Source organism: Hippocampus guttulatus, chromosome 10 (assembly GCF_054856545.1).
Source record: "Hippocampus guttulatus isolate MCC_2025c chromosome 10, RoL_Hgut_1.0, whole genome shotgun sequence".
NCBI classification, from domain to species: domain Eukaryota; kingdom Metazoa; phylum Chordata; class Actinopteri; order Syngnathiformes; family Syngnathidae; genus Hippocampus; species Hippocampus guttulatus.
In genome coordinates this window covers 11,656,917-11,671,343 of record NC_141270.1, presented here as the reverse complement: position 1 = coordinate 11,671,343, position 14,427 = coordinate 11,656,917, and the positions used below count along the sequence as shown (strand labels likewise).

The window sequence follows — 14,427 nt, the reverse complement described above, 5'->3', positions numbered from 1 at the left end:
GTCGGGCTCCCCGCCTGCGCTGCACCGCTTCCCGGGCGTCGCTCCTCGTCCTTCCCGGGGGTGCATCCGCCACGGATCTTGTCGGGGCTTCCACCTCGATGGCTCCAGGGGCCTAACCTCCTTTTGGTCGTCCTCCCGCCGGCCACGCAGAGACAACGGCAGAAACGGCGGCCGATCTGCGGACCACGGCGTGTTGGCCGGCTTGGCTGGGTCGGTTAGCGCTCCTCACGACGGCGACGTTGCCAGCGTCAACTATTTAAAATCGCATATTCAGTTTAAATTCATTTCTCTTTTTATTATTTCTAATTTTATCTGTCGTTTTATTGTTCTTGTGTTGATTGTAAAGTGTCCTTGAGTGTTTTGAAAGGCGCTTATAAATGAAATGTATTATTATTATTATTATTATTATTATAAAAAAAAAAAACACCATGTATAGGAAGGTGTTTTTAGCTGAAAAAAACGACCATGTATAGTAAGGCGTTTTTAGCCGAAAAAAAACGACCATGTATAGTAAGGCGTTTTTAGCCGAAAAAAACGACCATGTATATAGTAAGGCGTTTTTAGCCGAAAAAAACGTCCATGTGTAGTAAGGCGTTTTTAGCCGAAAAAAACGACCATGTAGAGTAAGGCGTTTTTAGCCGAAAAAAACGACCATGTAGAGTAAGGCGTTTTTAGAAGAAAAAAACGACCATGTATCGTAAGGCGTTTTTAGCTGAAAAAAACGACCATGTATAGTAAGGCGTTTTTAGCCGAAAAAAAACGACCATGTATAGTAAGGCGTTTTTAGCCGAAAAAAACGACCATGTATTGTAAGCCGTTTTTAGACGAAAAAAAGGACCATGTATAGTAAGGCGTTTTTAGACGAAAAAAGGACCATGTATAGTAAGGCGTTTTTAGACGAAAAAAACGACCATGTATAGGAAGGCCTTTTTAGCCGAAAAAAAAGACCATGTGTATGTAGTAAGGCGTTTTTAGCCGAAAAAAAACGACCATGAATACTAAGGCGTTTTTAGCCGAAAAAAAGGACCATGTATAGTAAGGCTTTTTTAGCCGAAAAAAGGACCATGTATAGTAAGGCGTTTTTAGACGAAAAAAAAAAACGACCATGTATAGTAAGGCGTTTTTCGACGAAATAAACGACTATGTATAGTAAGGTGTTTTTAGCCCAAAAAAACAACCACGAAAAGAAAGGCGTTTTTAGCCGAAAAAAATGACCATGTATAGTAAGGCGTTTTTAGCCGAAAAAAAACGACCAGGTATGTAGTAAGGCGTTTTTAGCCGAAAAATGCGACCATGTATATAGTAAGGCGTTTTTAGCCGAAAAAAACGACCATGTGTAGTAAGGCGTTTTTAGCCGAAAAAAACGACCATGTAGAGTAAGGCGTTTTTAGAAGAAAAAAACGACCATGTATCGTAAGGCGTTTTGAGCCGAAAAAAAAACGACCATGTAAAGAAAGGTGTTTTGAGCCGAAATAAACGACCATGAATAGGAAGTCGTTAAAAAAAAAAAAAAAGACCATGTATAGGAAGGTGTTTTTAGCTGAAAAAAAAACGACCATGTATAGTAAAGTGTTTTTAGCCCAAAAAAACAACCACGAAAAGAAAGGCGTTTTTAGCCGAAAAAAACGACCATGTATAGTAAGGCGTTTTTAGCCCCAAAAAACGACCATGTATAGTAAGGGGTTTTTCGACGAAAAAAACGACCATGAATAGTAAGGTGTTTTTAGCCGAAAAAAACAACCATGTATATAGTAAGGCGTTTTTAGCTGAAAAAAAGGACCATGTATAGTAAGGCGTTTTGAGCCGAAAAAAAAGGACCACGTATAGTAAGGTGTTTTTAGCCGAAAAAAACGACCATGTATAGTAAGGCGTTTTTAGCCGAAAAACCCCCGACCATGTATAGTAAGGTGTTTTTAGCCGAAAAAAACGACCATGTATAGTAAGGCGTTTTCAGCCGAAAAAAAAAGGACCATGAATACTAAGGCGTTTTTAGCCGAAAAAGAACGACCATGTATAGTCAGGCGTTTTTAGACGAAAAAGAACGACCATGTATAGTAAGAAGTTTTTAGCCGAAAACCCCCCCGACCATGTATAGTAAGGTGTTTTTAGCCGAAAAAAACGACCATGAATAGTAAGGCGTTATTAGCCGAAAAAAAGGACCATGTATAGTAAGGTGTTTCAACCCTAAAAAACCACCATGTACAGTAAGGCGTTTTCAGCCGAAAAAAAAGGACCATGAATACTAAGGTGTTTTTAGCCGAAAAAGAACGACCATGTATTGTAAGAAGTTTTTAGCCGAAAAAACCCCCGACCATGTATAGTAAGGTGTTTTTAGCCGAAAAAAACGACCATGAATAGTAAGGCGTTATTAGCCGAAAAAAAAGGACCATGTATAGTAAGGTGTTTCACCCCTAAAAAACGACCATGTATAGTAAGGCGTTTTTTGCCGAAAAAAACGACTACGTATAGTAAGGTGTTTTTAAGACGAAAAAAACGACCACGTATAGTCATGCGTTTTTAGCCGAAAAAAACGACCATGTATAGTAAGGCGTTTTTAGCTGAAAAAAACCGACCATGTACAGTAAGGCGTTTTTAGCCGAAAAAAATGACCACGTATCGTAAGGTGTTTTTAGCCAAAAAAAAACGACCATGTATAGTAAGGCATTTTTAGCCGAAAAAAACCCGACCATGTATAGTAAGGTGCTTTTAGCCGAAAAAAACGACCATGTTTTCAGCCGAAAAAAAAGGACCATGAATACTAAGGCGTTTTTGGAAGAAAAAAATGACCATGTATAATAAGGCGTTTTTAGCCGAAAAAAAGGACCATGTATAGTCAGGCGTTTTTAGACGAAAAAGAACGACCATGTATAGTAAGAAGTTTTTAGCCGAAAACCCCCCGACCATGTATAGTCAGGCGTTTTTAGACGAAATAAAACGACCATGTATAGTAAGGTGTTTTAACCCAAAAAAACGACCATGTATAGTAAGGAGTTTTTCGACGAAAATAACGACCATGTTTATAATAAGGCGTTTTTAGCCGAAAAAAAGGACCATGAATACTGAGGCGTTTTTAGCCGAAAAAAAGGACCATGTATAGTAAGGCGTTTTTGGAAGAAAAAAACGACCATGTATCATAAGGCGTTTTTAGCCGAAAAAAAGCACCATGTATAGTAAGGCGTTTTTAGACGAAAAAGAACGACCATGTATAGTAAGGCCTTTTTAGCCGAAAAAAAGACCAGGTGTATGTAGTAAGGCGTTTTTAGCCGAAAAAAACGACCATGAATACTAAGGCGTTTTTAGCCGAAAAAAACGACCATGTATTGTAAGGCTTTTTTAGGCGAAAAAAAGGACCATGTATAGTAAGGCGTTTTTAGCCGAAAAAAAACGACCATGAATACTAAGGCGTTTTTAGCCGAAAAAAACGACCATGTATTGTAAGGCTTTTTTAGGCGAAAAAAAGGACCATGTATAGTAAGGCGTTTTTAGACGAAAAAAACGACCCCGTATAGTCATGCGTTTTTAGCTGAAAAAAACCCGCCAGCTGAGAACGCCTTACTATACATGGTCCTTTTTTTTTCGCCAAAAATGCCTTACGACACATGGTCGTGATTTTTCGCTAAAAACGGCGAACTCGACATGGTCGTTTTTTTCGGCTAAAAACGCCTTACTTCATGATTTTTGGCTAAAAAAGGCTGACTATATACATGGTCGTTTTTTTTCCCGGCTAAAAACGCCTTCCTATATACGTTACATGGTCATCTTTTTCGGCTAAAAACGGCTTACTATACATGGTCGTTTTTTTTCGGCTAAAAACGCCTTACTATACATGGTCCTTTTTTTCGCCTAAAAAAGCCTTACAATACATGGTCGTTTTTTTCGGCTAAAAACGCCTTAGTATTCATGGTCGTTTTTTTCGGCTAAAAACGCCTTACTAAACATGGTCGTATTTTTCGGCTAAAAACGCCTTACTATACATGGTCGTTTTTTTCGGCTAAAAACGCCTTCCTATACAAGGTCATTTTTTTCGAGTTAAAATTCCTTACTATACATGGTCGTTATTTTCGGGTTAATACGCCTTACTATACATGATCGTTTTTTTCCGGCTAAAAACGCCTGACTATATATGGTCGTTTTTTTTTTCATCTAAAAACGCCTTACTATACATGGTCGTTTTTTTTTTTTGCCAAAAACGCCTTGCTATACATGGTCTTTTTTTTTTCAGCTAAAAACACCTTACTACACATGGTCGTTTTTTTCGGCTAAAAATGTCTTTCTATACAGTACGTCGTTGTTTTTTTCGTCGAAAAACGCCTTATTATACATGGTCTTTTTTTTCGTCTAAAAACGCAATACTATACAGGCTCATTTTTTTTTAGTTAAAACGCCTTACTGTTCATTGTCGTTTCCCCCCCCCCCCCCCCGAGTTAAAATGCCTTACTATACATGGTCATTTTTTTCGGCTAAAAATGCTTTACTATATACGGTCATTTTTTTCGGCTCAAAACGCCTTATTACACATGGTCTTTTTTTTCGGCTAAAAACGCCTTACTATACATGGTCGTTTTTTTCGTCTAAAAACGGCTTACTATACGTGGTCGTTTTTTTCGGCTAAAAACGCCTTACTACACACGGTAGTTTTTTTTCGGCTAATAACGCCTTATTGTACATGGTCGTTGTTTTCATCTAAAAACGCCTTACCATACATGGTCGTTTTTTTCGGCTAAAAACGGCTAGCTATACATGGTCGCTTTTTTCGACTGAAAACGCCTTACTATACATTGTCGTTTTTTTCGGCCAAAAACGCCTTACGACACATGGTCATTTTTTTCGGCTAAAAATGCCATACTATACATGGTCGTTTTTTTCGAGTTAAAATGCCTTACTATACATGGTCATTTTTTTGGGCTAAAAATGCTTTACTATATACGGTCATTTTTTTTCGGCTCAAAACGCCCTACTACACATGGTCGTTTTTTTCGGCTAAAAACGCCTTATTATACATGGTCTTTTTTTTCGTCTAAAAACGCAATACTATACAGGCTCATTTTTTTGGGGCTAAAAACACCTTAGATGGTCATTTTTTTCGTCTAAAAACGGCTTACTATACATGGTCATTTTTTTCGGCTAAAAGCACCTTCCTGTACGTGGTCGTTTTTTTCGGCCAAAAACACCTTACTATACGTGGGCCTTTTTTTTCGGCTCCAAACGCCTTACTATACATGGTCGTTTTTTTTTCCGGCTAAAAACACTTTACTGTACAATACATGGTCATTTTTTTTGGGTTAAAACACCTTACTATTTATGGTCTTTTTTTTCGGCTAAAAACACCTTACTATTCGTGGTCCTTTTTTTTGTCGAAAAACGCCTTACCATTCATGGTCGTTTTTTTCATCGAAAAATGCCTTACTTCACATGGTCGTTTTTTTCGTCTAAAAACGGCTCATCGTTCACTTCAAAGATGTGATGGTGACAGGAAGGAGAGCATGAGAAGACAAGAGGACATGGAGAGTGCAACAATTTGATGGACAGAAAAATACCGTTCAAGAGTAAGCTGCATCCCAATTTGGACTTTGTGTTCACTGTTAAATAAAGAAAAGTGCATTTTTCCAGTGTATGTGGAGTTATATGTGAGGTTCACAAATTATGACAATAAACATATTTTTATAACAGTCGTTCTTGAGACTTTTTTTTTAAATGTGGGTCAAATATGGCTCATGAAAGATGTGGCTTAGTTGAGGTTGAATTCAGGCTGATATCAGGAACCTGTTCTGGCCCAGCGTCGGGCCGGAGTAGGGCCAGATATGGTTTTACAATGCGGCTCAGATCTGGGCCGAATGCGGCCCACATCATGGATGCCAGACGTGGGCCACTGCAGGACCGTCATTCATTGAGGTATGTGGGCCGAATGTATGTGCCATGTCTGTCCCAGAGCTGGGCCAGACCAATTTTGCTGACTGAGACTACAACTCTATCGAACAACCTGGTCAAAAACTCCACAGGCACAGCCACTGATGCTTCGATTCCTCCAAATGTACATCATCAGCACCAACTGCCTTCCCAATTTTCAGTCTTTTTTGTGCCATTCTAACCTTTTCCTTCCCAATCATTGTTGGTCCACCTCACTTGTTTCTTCTTCTCTTTCTTCTCTTTCATGTTTCTCATTCGATTCGTCAAAGTATTCTTTCGATCCATCCAGCACACGACTATCAAAGCGCCATACATTCGTCTGAACTGAAAACGTTCAGATTCCCCGAATTCATTTAAAGCGCCTATGTTTTTTTAAAAATTATTTCTATGACTAAACTCTCATTTGAACATGTTGCAAAAGGGTACACTGAACTCTCTGCATGCCTGCTATACTGACAAAGGGATTATTCACAGAACAGCAAAGACATATGATTTGAAGTTAGCATGTGCAAAAGCCCCATACGATCTTGTGTTGAATGTGCTTTTACATGCAGTGAAGAGTAGTGCGGTCAGTGCCTCAAGAACTATGCTTAAAGTTTCACTCCTCCGGGCCTGTTTTATGAATAGAACATTCTGTTATTGAGGGTGTGCGCCGTGTTCTTTTACGTCACACTCATTTATTAAGGCTTTTCCTGAAGCTCTTTTCGACCAAAGAGCCATAATTGGCAACTCTCGTCAAAATAGCCACCAACCATTTCATTTCTCCCTGACAATCAGCCAAAAAAGCCTTATAATGAACTTTGGGCATTAGGCCTTAACATTTAAAAATATTGGTTAAAAAATGTCATCTGTTGAGGCACATAAGTTTGAAAGTAAGAATTCTGTTATTTTTGTAGAAAGCTTCTGCTACTCATGTTAACATGCAGATGCCCGGTACTAAGAAAGCAGTGGTTAAAAACAGCTGATGAGGAGCAAGCAGGTATTTCAAGCTATTGGAGTCTCAAGAGTCATGTTTGCTGTTTGGAGCGAACTTCAAGTACGTCACCACTCGAATTGAGTGAAAAAAAAAAGGTGATGGAAACATTTACTTATGAGCAAAGGGGAGCCATAGTTGCAGATGCACTTTCAGCCGTTTATTGAACAGGGTAAAGAGTGCAATACACAAGTACAAAACACTCGAAAGGAGCTGTTGTCAGCCACAGCTCTTGGCCAAATGCTCACACGTTTGCACTTTATAAAAACAGTTTATGTCTTCACATTTTTTTCTCAATTTTTTAAAATTATGTGTTTAATACAGTGCATCATATAATAATATACCGGTAATATAATACAACTTTCCGTGTGTGTAACGCCATCTTTTGAATAAGCACCAATGGAGTTGTAGTCCACTGTTGACCCTGCTGTCTGACACACCAGGGCTGCTGTTTGTGCCACTTTTGCCCAGACTTTTGCAACACTCCAGGGACGTGTCGTCCCGTCTGAAACAACCCAGTCAGCAGAGGCATCTGGCCCGGATTCGGCATTAAGCTGGCACAGCTGGCCTTGAGTCGGCACTGGCATAATGCATGTGGGCCGAACACGGCCCAGGAGTGGCAAAGGAGGCACTGGCTTGACTCTGACAAACCAGATGAGGGCCAGTTGTGGAGTGAAGTATTTGGGCCAGAAATCAATTTACAACTCCGGCCCGTACATGGCCAGCCAGTACCTTACTATACGTGGTCCTGTTTTTTCGGCTCAAAACGCCTTACTTTACATTGTCTTTTTTTTCAGCTAAAAACGCCTTACTATACATGGTCGTTTTTTTCGGCTAAAAACACCTTACTATACATGATGGGGTTTTTTTGGTTAAAACGCCTTATTCATGGTCGTTTTTTTCGGCTAAAAACACTTTACTATTCATGGTCTTTTTTTTCCGTCGAAAAACGCCTTACTATTCATGGTCGCTTTTTTCGGCTAAAAACGCCTTACTACTCATGGTTGTTTTTTTTCGGCCAAAAACGCCGTACTATACATGGTCTTTTTTTTCCAGCTAAAAACACCCTACTATACATGGTCGTTTTTTTTCGGCTAAAAACGCCTTACGACACATGGTCGTTTTTTTCGGCTAAAAATGCCTTACTATACATGGTCCTTTTTTATCGGCTAAAACCGCCTTACTATAGATGGTTGTTTTTTTCGGCTAAAAACGCCTTACTATACATGGTCGTCGTTTTTTTCGGCTAAATACGCCTTACTACACACAGTTGTTTTTTTCGAGTTAAAATGCCTTACTACACAGTACATGGTCATTTTTTTCAGCTAAAAATGCCTTACGACACATAGTCGTTTTTTCGGCTAAAAATGCCTTTCTATACATGGTCTTTTTTTTCGTCTAAAAACGCTTTACTATACAGGGTCGTTTTTTTGGCCTAAAAACGCCGTACATGGTCGTTGTTTTCATCTAAAAATGCCTTACCATACATGGTCGTTTTTTTCGGCTAAAAACGCCTAACTATACATGGTCGTTTTTTTTCGGCTAAAAACACCTGACTATAGATGGTCGTTTTTTTTTTAGTTAAAACGCCTTACTGTTCATTGTCGTTTTTTTTCCGAGTTAAAATGCCTTACTATACATGGTCATTTTTTTCGGCTAAAAATGCTTTACTATATACGGTCATTTTTTTCGGCTCAAAACGCCTTTCTACACATGGTCTTTTTTTTCGGCTAAAAACGCCTTACTATTCATGGTCGGGGGGGTTTTCGGCTAAAAACGCCTTACTACACACGGTAGTTTTTTTTCGGCTAATAACGCCTTATTGTACATGGTCGTTGTTTTCATCTAAAAACGCCTTACCATACATGGTCGTTTTTTTCGGCTAAAAACGGCTAGCTATACATGGTCGCTTTTTTCGACTGAAAACGCCTTACTATACATTGTCGTTTTTTTCGGCCAAAAACGCCTTACGACACATGGTCATTTTTTTCGGCTAAAAATGCCATACTATACATGGTCGTTTTTTTTCGAGTTAAAATGCCTTACTATACATGGTCATTTTTTTGGGCTAAAAATGCTTTACTATATACGGTCATTTTTTTTCGGCTCAAAACGCCCTACTACACATGGTCGTTTTTTTCGGCTAAAAACGCCTGACAATACATGGTTCTTTTTTCTCGGCTAAAAAAGCCTTACTATTCATGGTCGTTTTTTTCGGCTAAAAACACCTTACTATACATGGTCGGGTTTTTTTTCTGCTAAAAACTCCTTACGACACACAGTTGGGTTTTTTGGGGCTAAAAACGCCTTATTGTACATGGTCGTTGTTTTCATCTAAAAACGCCTTACCATACATGGTCGTTTTTTTCGGCTAAAAACGGCTAACTATTCATGGTCTTTTTTTTTTGGCTAAAAACACCTTACTATTCATGGTCGCTTTTTTCGGCCAAAAACGCCTTACTATACATGGTCTTTTTTTTTTTCGGCTAAAAAAACCTTACTATACATGGTCGTTTTTTTTCGGCTAAAAACGCCTTACGACACATGGTCGTTTTTTTCGGCTAAAAAGGCCATACTATACATGGTCGTTTTTTTCGGCTAAAAACGCCTTACTATACATGGTTGGGTTTTTTTCGGCTAAAAACGCCTTAGTACACACGGTTGTTTTTTTTCGTCTAAAAACGCCTTACTATACATGGTCGTTTTTTTCGGCTAAAAACGCCTTATTATACGTGGTCTTTTTTTTCGTCTAAAAATGCTTTACTATACATGGTCGGTTTTTTTCGGCTAAAAACGCCTTACTACACACGGTTGTTTTTTTTCGGCTAAAAACGCCTTATTGTACATGGTCGTTGTTTTCATCTAAAAATGCCTTTCTATACATGGTCGTTTTTTTCGTCAAAAAACGCCTTATTATACATGATCTTTTTTTCATCTAAAAACGCTTTACTATACAGGGTCATTTTTTTTGGCCTAAAAACGCCGTATATGGTCTTTTTTTCGTCTAAAAACGGCTTACTATGTGTGGTCGTTTTTTCGGCTAAAAACACCTTACTATACGTGGTCCTTTTTTTCGCCTCAAAACGCCTTACTATACATGGTCCTTTTTTTGTCTAAAAACGCCTTACTATACATGGTCGGTTTTTTGGGCTAAAAACGCCTTACTATACATGGTCGTTTTTTTTTTTGTTAAAACGCCTTACTATTCATGGTCGTTTTTTTCGGCTAAAAACACCTTCTAGTCTTATAAGGTCATTTTTTACGTCGAAAATCGCCTTACTTCACATGGTCGTTTTTTTCATCTAAAAACGCTTTACTATACATGGTTGGTTTTTTGGGCTAAAAACGCCTTACTATACATGGTCGTTTTTTTCGGCTAAAAACGGCTCATCGTTCACTTCAAAGATGTGATGGTGACAGGAAGGAGAGCATGAGAAGACAAGAGGACATGGAGAGCGCAACAATTTGATGGACAGAAAAATACCGTTCAAGAGTAAGCTGCATCCCAATTTGGACTTTGTGTTCACTGTTAAATAAAGAAAAGTGCATTTTTCCAGTGTATGTGGAGTTATATGTGAGGTTCACAAATTATGACAATAAACATTTTTATAACAGTCGTTTTTGAGACTTTTTTTTAATGTGGGTCAAATATGGCTCATGAAAGATGTGGCTTAGTTGAGGTTGAATTCAGGCTGATATCAGGAACCTGTTCTGGCCCAGCGTAGGGCCAGATATGGTTTTACAATGCGGCTCAGATCTGGGCCGAATGCGGCCCACATCATGGATGTCAGACGTGGGCCACTGCAGGACCGTCATTCATTGAGGTATGTGGGCCGAGTGTACGTGCCGTGTCTACCCCAGAGCTGGGCCAGACCAATTTTGCTGACTGGGAAGTGATGGCACATGCTAAAAAAAAAATAAAAAATAAAAAATCAGCCGATGGGTACAGAGGAAATGGAACAAGCTTAATTTCCCTTAGGATGCATCCAAATACAGATGAGCCTTCACACACATCATCAAAGACGTCAGTGAACACCACCAGGCGATCTCTGTTGGAGCAGCCCTGCTGTGACACTTTCTTCAAATCCTGACAATGACACACATGCACAGCATTTAATGAGCATTACAATGGTGTGAATATGTTGAAGGCACAGAAGATTTTTTGTTATTTTTTTAAAATAAAATTAATTTCATGACATGTTAGAAAAACATTTTCACATAAAAACACATCATTATATATATCTATATCTATATATATATATATGGAAATATATGTAGAAATATATGTCACAGAAACAAGTAGAGTTCTTGTTTTGCATTCAAAGTCTTGCAACAATGATTGTACTCTTGATGATACGCACGGTGACCTTCTATTATTGAACAGGAAATTAAAATGTTAATTTGACATTGGGCGGCCCGGTAGTCCAGTGGTTAGCACGTCGACTTCACAGTGCAGAGGTACCGGGTTCAATTCCAGCTCCGGCCTCCCTGTGTGGAGTTTGCATGTTCTCCCTGGGCCTGCGTGGGTTTTCTCCGGGTACTCCGGTTTCCTCCCACATTCCAAAAACATGCATGGCAGGCTGATTGATCACTCTAAATTGTCCCTAGGTGTGAGTGAGGGCGTGGATGGTTGTTCGTCTCTGTGTGCCCTGCGATTGGCTGGCTACCGATTCGGGGTGTCCCCCGCCTACTGCCCGAAGACATCTGGGATAGGCTCCAGCACCCCCGTGACCCTAGTGAGGATGAAGCGGTTCGGAAGATGAATGAATGAATGAATTTGACATTGCTACAGCGAACAAAGATGCAATGCACGAAAATGAGTGACAATCATTTACATATGTCCATAAATGTCAACCTTGAATGAGATTTGTTGTGAAATATCTGAAATGGAGAAATGTTACTGGGGAAATGACTCACGGGGGAAAAAAATGACCCAACACAGTGTGGTATTTTTCTGGTATTTAATAAAAGTCATTTTAGCTACTGCTCTTATAATTACATCATTACAACTTCCTCAATTATTGTGGGTAACAGTAACATGTATGGACCATTTTGTTTGTCACCAACAAAAATGGCCAACATTATTTTTCTTTGTATAAAAAATATAAGTTAATTTAAATTTCATTCTAATTAAGAAAATAATAGATATAATAGCAATAATATTAATAATAATCATCATCATCAAGAATAATGATAAAGATATGCTGAACATAGTGCAGATAATGATATAACTGGTGCTGAAAAGTAGGAACAGTGCAGTGTTGTGGACGTCACCGTGTTCTCAACCATATAGGGTGAATGTAAATAGTAAATAGACTCTTGCACACACACGGACACACACACACACATTCAGAAAGTGCATGAACTGCCATTCAGTTTAGCACCATTAGAGCAAATATCGATTCTAGAATGCACACAGTACACACCTATTACTGTACTTTATATGCAAATTACATCTCACTTCAGTCTAAGTGCATGCTAAGTGTTGCTCTTGATTGGAACTTACTGGAAGCAATTTTGAACAGTTTGACAGAACACACCCGATCCACATGCCACATTCAGGGGATCAACAGAACACACATTGGATACAAAAGTCTAAACATCCCTGTCGAAATGCCAGGGTGTACACACTTATGCAACCAGACTATCTCAGTTGTTTATTTTTAATTCCCCAGTACAAAAGATTTTATTTGATTTTTTTCCCCCCAGCCCATTGCAATTGTACAGTTTGTAGGTCAGATTAACGGTGGAAAATTTTGAAACGACATCTTTTCAACCTGGCATTTGAGAGTGGCGTACAGACTTTGTATAGATGCACTGTAAATGAACCAAGTGTACATTCACACTACAGGGGCCACCTTAGCATTCGTGAATCAAATTATTAGAGGGACCACGTCCACTGGAATGACCATTCGGAAAAGATCGAGAAAATGTAATCAGGAAGATCTTGGAAAATCATCTGCAGGAGAACGAGCGGATGCTGAAACGTTAAACACACCTGCAAAAAGTCGAGCAACAATCTTGCAGAACAGTCCCAGAGTTACATGCAGCTTATCAGATTTGACACTGACGACACGGAGTAGTGCTCAAGTCTCATTTCCACCGATCATGTCTTCTGCTTTTACGTGTGGAGATCCCACGTTAAAATTTACAAGCTGTCTTAAACATACGTGACTTCTTGCCGAAGGTTTCAAGTGCTAGCAATGGCCTGAGGGCAGTGCTGTGACGGGGGGTCGACTTCAGGGCCGCACGTTGTGATTTTTGTGACAGTGTTGACACACAGAAATCCCCATCCTCTCGTAGTCGCAGTTGAACCTTTTTTTCGCGCAAAATATATCGTGCGGGATTTCTGCCATCTTTGTGTTTAAACAGGTTGTGTGTCTTTATTCAAGTACTGCAAAGGATTTTTGCTCAAAAGTTAAGAAAGAAAAACATTCTGACATCCCCCCTCATCTCTAAGGTGGCATTATTATAGCATGCATGCTCAATGTACTACACATTCCTTCTGTCTCTGAATACCTTGCTGAAGTAGTAGTGACTTGTTTACTGCAGAAGGCAAACAGTACCATTTTAAAAAAATATCAACCTAAACAACAAGGTTTCACATCACCTTCCTGTGAAAGGTTCAGTGTAAGGCCTCTCAAATACAAGACCGCAAAGAATCAACTCAAATAATAATTATAATAACAATAATAGGAACAATAACAATTAAAAAAACAATAGCAAATGACATACACAAAGCCAAATAAACAATCAAAATGGCACTAATCCATTTTCAAAAAGAAATTCCCAAACGGAGTAGATGTAGGGTGATGGGTTTCAGTTCCTCCCGTTAGCTGTCAGTCAGTCTCTGGGATCAGTAAAACCATCAGCATTGACACCTCCGTCACCCATTGAGGTAACTTGTGTTTTTTTGTTAAGTCAAGGCGCCTTTTTGCTGATCCAGCTCCTGCTCCTCTCCCCTCTTAAAAAAAGCTTCATAAGTGCGGCAAAGTTCAGATTGAACCCGTTATGACAAGCAGTCAACCCTTTGGTAGTCAGTTGTCCACCTTGACAGGTCCTGAATCAGAAGGCCGACTAGGAACCACATCCTCCACCTCACCGTGCGCTATCTTCTCCCATTGGCTCAAGTTCTCCCTGCAACACACACCGCACCTACTTTAGAGTCATACTCAACCATCCCGTATTGAAATCAACCCTTTCATGAACCCTGGAACCTGATAACATGATAAGCTCTCCACTGTCGTAACCACTGTCCCTGAAAAGGTTAACTCAAGCCATCCATTTTCTTTTCCACTATTTCCTCATTCTGTTCCATGCTGACTTTGGTATACCCCAGACTGGTCAGCAGCCAATCACAGGGTACATATAGTCAAACAACCATTCACAGTCACATCTACATCTAAATCACTTTACAGGCAGTGAAAATACGTTTCTGACAGGATCCTTACTTGCACGCTTTTAGAAGTGGACTGGATGGAGGGAAAAGGTCTGCTAGTGTCGTATAACATGGAATTGCTACAGCGTTGTAGAATCCCACCTAAAAA

The 14,427-nt window shown here is 39.4% G+C and overlaps 1 protein-coding gene across 5 annotated transcripts in view; it reads right to left on the bottom strand.

The window, feature by feature from the left end:
* Positions 1–11,824: 11,824 nt before the first annotated feature.
* pde10a (phosphodiesterase 10A) overlaps positions 11,825–14,427 on the bottom strand; it is a 56,308-nt gene continuing 53,705 nt past the window's right edge. For all 5 annotated transcript variants that reach the window (XM_086122487.1, XM_086122488.1, XM_086122489.1 and 2 more), the window contains 2 exons: positions 14,332–14,420; positions 11,825–14,017 (listed from right to left, as the gene is read on the bottom strand). In XM_086122487.1, the coding sequence (XP_085978613.1) occupies positions 13,918–14,017; positions 14,332–14,420 (189 nt within the window). In that variant the 3' untranslated portion in view covers positions 11,825–13,917. The remainder of the gene's footprint in view (positions 14,018–14,331; positions 14,421–14,427) is intronic.